This window comes from Triticum aestivum, chromosome 2D, assembly GCF_018294505.1.
Source record: "Triticum aestivum cultivar Chinese Spring chromosome 2D, IWGSC CS RefSeq v2.1, whole genome shotgun sequence".
Classification (NCBI taxonomy): domain Eukaryota; kingdom Viridiplantae; phylum Streptophyta; class Magnoliopsida; order Poales; family Poaceae; genus Triticum; species Triticum aestivum.
The window spans coordinates 15,318,346-15,323,378 of NC_057799.1; the positions used below are offsets into that span (position 1 = coordinate 15,318,346).

The 5,033-nt window shown below is 49.9% G+C and overlaps 1 protein-coding gene across 2 annotated transcripts; it reads left to right on the forward strand.

Moving 5' to 3' along the window:
- The first annotated feature begins 378 nt into the window (after nucleotides 1–378).
- On the forward strand, nucleotides 379–4,241 carry LOC123051151 (disease resistance protein Pik-2). 2 transcript variants are annotated; one of them, XM_044473958.1, is made up of 3 exons: nucleotides 380–727; nucleotides 823–1,631; nucleotides 1,879–4,241. In XM_044473958.1, exons 2-3 carry the CDS (start codon nucleotides 868–870, stop codon nucleotides 4,103–4,105), a joined length of 2,991 nt encoding a protein of 996 aa, XP_044329893.1. In that variant the 5' UTR covers nucleotides 380–727; nucleotides 823–867; the 3' UTR covers nucleotides 4,106–4,241. The 2 variants fall into 2 exon arrangements, with proteins under 2 accessions (XP_044329892.1, XP_044329893.1); XM_044473957.1 differs by having other exon boundaries at nucleotides 379–1,631.
- The last annotated feature ends 792 nt before the right edge of the window (nucleotides 4,242–5,033 follow it).

Sequence of the window (5,033 nt, forward strand, 5' to 3'; positions counted from 1 at the left end):
GTGGGATTGGCCGCTGTCGGCGTGCTCGGCGTCGACGTGGCATCTGTGCTCGGGCTAGTCAGCGTCGGCGTGGCTTCTGTGCTCGGCGTCGGCGTGGCTTCATCGCTCGGGCTAGGCGCCGGCGTTGTGGTCAGCGTGGACGTAGGCGTGGTGGTCGACGGCATCTGGTTCAACATGAGGCCGCGCTCTGCCAGGCGCCACGCCTTGGCCTGCTCGTTCATCGTCGACATGTCCGCCCCCATCAAGAACGCCAGGTCGGTGTTCCCCTTCTTCGCGGCAATGTTAGTCCGGAGTAGGTTGAGCTTCGCGTCCTCCTTCATCATCAAGGGCGGAGTTGAGATGGTCTTATCTGTAGAGTAGCGGGTTGTCTCAAAAAAAAAAAAAATCTCCAGAGTAGCGCAGGCTAGCAATCACGGCCCCTGTTTGTGGTCTCATCCGGGTCGCTTCCTCTGGGTGGGTGGTGAAGAAAGAAAAATTAGTTCCCATTTTCAGAGCTCTTTCAGCTCGCAGACCTTGCTTTCTTATCCCCTTTCTACTCGTATACTAGATCTGGTTGGTGCCGAGTGCCGACGCGTTCAACAATTTAGCGCTCCTCCTCCATACTAACAAAACCATCATTCTTCTATTTGCACACATAGATCTTCCTGGTGTGGAACACAGGATCAAAGAAACACAGCCATGGAGCTGGTGGTCGGCGCTTCGGCGGCGACGATGAAGTCTCTCCTGGGTAAGCTGGGTGGCCTCCTTGCCCAGGAGTACACCTTGATTAGGGGCGTCAACAGCGACCTCCAGTACATCAATGACGAACTAGCCACAATGCAGTCCTTCCTCCGCACCGTCGCCGGAAGCCACGACAGCGACGACCTGATGAAGGACTGGATGAAGCAGATCCGTGACGTCACGTACGACGTGGAGGACTGCATCGACGACTCCGGCCACCGCCTCCACGGCATCCGCGCCGACAGGTGCTGCTACTTCCTCGTCAACGGCGTCCACGAGGTCCTCACCGGGCGGCCTCGCCGCGACGTCGCCGTCAGGATCTCCGTCCTCAAGGTGCGGGCACAACAGATCGGCGAGCGGCGGCTGCGGTACGGCGTCGACAACCCGCAGAGAGTCGGAAGCGGAAGCACCCCTACCGCCGGATTCGACGCCGCCGAAAACCAGGACGCGAGCCTTCAGATCGTCACCGTGAAGGAACCCGTGGGGGTTGAGAAGCACATGGAGGAGCTCGAAAGGTGGGTCACCGACGAGAACAGCGGCGGCGTGCTGTACATCGTCGGGTTCGGAGGGGTGGGGAAGACCACCATCGCCACCGCCCTGTACAGGAAATTTGGGGAAAATTTCTCCCACCGTGCGACGGTCTCCGTGTCCCAGAGCTCCGACGTGGAGGCCGTCCTCAGGAACATAAAGAGTCAGGTCATGCCGCTGCAGATCGACAGCCACCAGCAGCACGGCAGCTTGCCGGAGAACAGTCTCGCGGCAGCGGTAAAAGCCGTGCCCCGGCACATCGGGCAAGGTGCCTCAGCCGTCGTGGCCAGGCTCCGCAACTTTGGCAGGTCAGTGCAAACAACTGAGCGTGGGAAGCAAGATCAGCTCAAGGAGGAACTTCAGAAGCATTTCGGGGAAGACAGGTATGAATTGCACATCAATTCTTCATTGCTTTTTTCTGAACAATGGTGCCCATAGGTCCATAGCCGATAGGGCCATAATCGAGTTCCTGCATAAAGATCTACTCCCTCCGTCCGGAAAATGTTATCTTAGATTTGTCTAGTATAATCATTTTGTATGGATTCAGTTATTATTCCGATAAGGAAAGAAGTTATTGTTATTGCCGGCTACTCACTTTCTGCCCCCACTTTTAATTTCATTCCTTGGCAGTTACTTGCTCTTAATTGACGACGTATGGTCTGCAGCAACATGGGATCAAATTAGAAAATCACTTCCTCAAAGGAACAAACGAGGCAAAATAATAGTTACTACACGGTTTCATGCTGTTGCTAAAATGCGCAGAGGAGAAGGTAGCAAAGTTTGTCAAGTTGATGCTCTTATTGACAGTGAATCCAAGAAGTTGTTTGAGCAGGCTCTCCATGAATCCAGAGGAAGAGAAGGTGCTCCCACACCTGAGAGAGAAGCTGGTGATCCTGTTAATAATGTTAGGTCCAATGATGCCAACAAACCTGCACTGTTGCCTACCCAAGCCGTCTCTGGATCCAAAGGAAGCAAAGATAATGCTACAAGATCCAAAAGAGAAGAAGGTATTCTTGATCATAATGTTGGTGTAGTTGATGGAAACACACCTGAAGTGTTACCTGACCAAGCCATCTCTGAATCCCAAGGAACAGTTCCGATGGAAGTATGGAGTATGTGCGGGGGGTTGCCACTGGCCATAGTTACCATGGCTGGTCATGTGGCCTGCAACCCAAACAAATCAAAGGACGAATGGTTGAAGGACTGCAAATCTCTATTTCCAGAGCTAGGGAAAGTTAAAGGTAAAGATGGTGGTAAGAAACGTACCCAGGAGGAAGTGGGAAAGATCGTTAGCCATTGCTACAATGACATGCCTGCTGAAATCAAGACTTGTTCGCTGTATTTGAGCATATTCTCAAAAGGCCACAGAATCAGCAGGAAACGTTTGACACGGCGATGGATCGCTGAAGGCTTTGTCAGTGAGAAGCAGGGGCTGACTGTGGAGGATGTTGCGGAGACATATTTCAATCATCTCATCAGGAGGAAAATCATCCTTCCAGTGGATCACAGCAGCAATGGAAAGGTGAAGTACTGCATAGTTCACGACATGGTCCTTGAGCACATTGTAGCAAAGGCAAGTGAAGAGAACTTCATCACTGTTGTTGGTGGTAACTGGCTTATGCCGCCACCAAGCAGCAAGGTCCGCCGGCTGTCCCTTCAAGGCACTGATTCCAAGCGTGCAAAGGATATAGAGAAGATGAACTTGTCTCATGTCCGTTCACTTACCATGTTTGGGAGCTTGAACAACCAGTTGTCGTCCCATTCATTCAAGTTTGGAATTGTGCAGGTCCTTGATCTTGAAGGCTGCATGGGTTTTAAACAGCATCACACAACGGAGATATGCAAAATGCTTCTCCTCAAATATCTCAGCCTCCGAGCAACAGATATAAAAAGTCTTCCTGATCGGATCGGGAAGCTCGTGAACTTAGAGACTCTGGACATAAGGGAGACGAATGTTCTTGAGTTGCCTAAAGAAGTGTGCCAGCTTGAACAGCTGGTCAACATACTTGGTGGGAATAAAAGAACACGGAAGGCACTTAAGCTTCCTGGAGAGCTGAATAAGAAGAAGAAAATGAAGGGCCTTCGCATACTGTCAGGGATTGAGATCACTGCAGGATCAGTGGATTTGCATCATTTGACCGAGCTGAGGAAGCTTGCTATCTACAAGCTGGTAACCATGGGGGATGATTCGAGTTTCGAAGAATTAAGATCCTCTATCGAATATCTTGGTGGCTACTCTCTACACACGCTCATAATTGGTGATGAGTCATCCAAGTTTATCAATTCACTGGATGATCTTTCATCACCCCCAATATTCCTTATTGCCCTTGAGTTATCCGGCAAGATGGTTAAGCTTCCCAGATGGATCAGACAACTCAGTGCTCTCAACAAGTTAACCCTGCCAATAACAGCTCTCCGGACGGATAATTTGAGGCAACTTAGCGATCTGGAGGAATTGTTTTCTCTCACCTTTTCATTTACTGCACAGAATTATGATGCAGAAACCTTGACCATTCTTTCAGAAAACAAGCTGCACTCCCGTGGGCAGATCAAAGTTCCGGAAGCAGGATTCAAGAGTCTCAAGCTTCTTCGTTTCTCTGCTCCTCTGTTGCCATTGCTCAGCTTTCCAAAAAAAGCCATGCCGGAGCTGGAAAGGCTTGAGCTGCGGTTTAACCTGCTGGAGGGCCTTTTTGGCGTAGAGAACCTTGAAAAACTCAAAGAGGTGCATTTGACATTAGACGACAAAACCCGCCAAGCTGTGACAAAGAAGATAGCAGGCGAGATGGAGAATGCAGCGAAGAAGACCAAAGCCAAGGCACCCAGGATAATCCTTGAGACAGTAATTCACTCAAATTGAAAGTAAACCAAACTGTTGTGCTTTGTAAATCATCGCGAGTTGAGAAGCATCATGTAGTTCAAAACATGTTCTCAGAATTTTATTTAAGCAATTCGTGGCAAACCTATTTAAATTGGGATGATTGTTCGTTGTGGCCCATCATAAGAGAGCCTTAAACATTCTATCATTTGTGTATGCGACTTTGTTGATTTCTTATTATGGTTGCGACCTTGCGTTTGAATCAGTCTCGGTGATTGATAGCAGAATCTTTCTGAATTTCATTCGAGAGAATCTTTCAGAAGGACCATCTTAGTTCTTGTGAACATCTATGCACAGGTATGAAGTGTTCAGCATTTTCTGATATAAGGTGCGGTGAACGTTCATCATAGCCAACTCGTTGCTAGTTTTTCTCAGCCGTAGCTTCAGTTCAGCAGATTGTGAAAGGGGGTGATTTATAACTACTGTAGTGAACTGAGCCTAATCATTGTCGAACGCGCACAAATGTGTTTTGCACACCATAGATTTATGCATCAGGTCAACTCGATGCCATAAATTTGCTTAGAAACGAAAAGCGTCCTGGGAGGATACAATGTAAACAATAACAGACCAGTGACATGAAAAGCTCTTACCATTATTCAGAGATCACGAGTTAAAGCTCACTTGTCCTCGTGATCTCTGAATAATGGTAGGTAAGAGCTCAGCAACTCAACGGCGACAGAGCTAACTTCTTTTGTCTCGCGACCTTTGCTGCGGCCGGGCCTAACCTACCCAGTGTGGAAGTGAGCCGATCTGGCCGTTGCGGCAGAAGGAGCCGAGTAGCCGGGGCTTGTGGTGGTGCGCATGGGAGCGGGCGGGCGGCGGCATTGGGGACGAGGCGGCGCCAGCGCTCTGACGGACGTGGAGAGGAAGGGGGCGGAGGAGGATATCACGGGTGAGGCCGTCGCCGTCC

Excerpts from the sequence above, each read along its gene's own strand:
- LOC123051151 (XM_044473957.1), top strand. The coding sequence starts at position 679 with ATGGAGCTGGTGGTCGGCGCTTCGGCGGCGACGATGAAGTCTCTCCTG. Across the intron at positions 1,632-1,878 it reads AAGCATTTCGGGGAAGACAG|TTACTTGCTCTTAATTGACG; the intron begins GTATGAATTGCA and ends ATTCCTTGGCAG.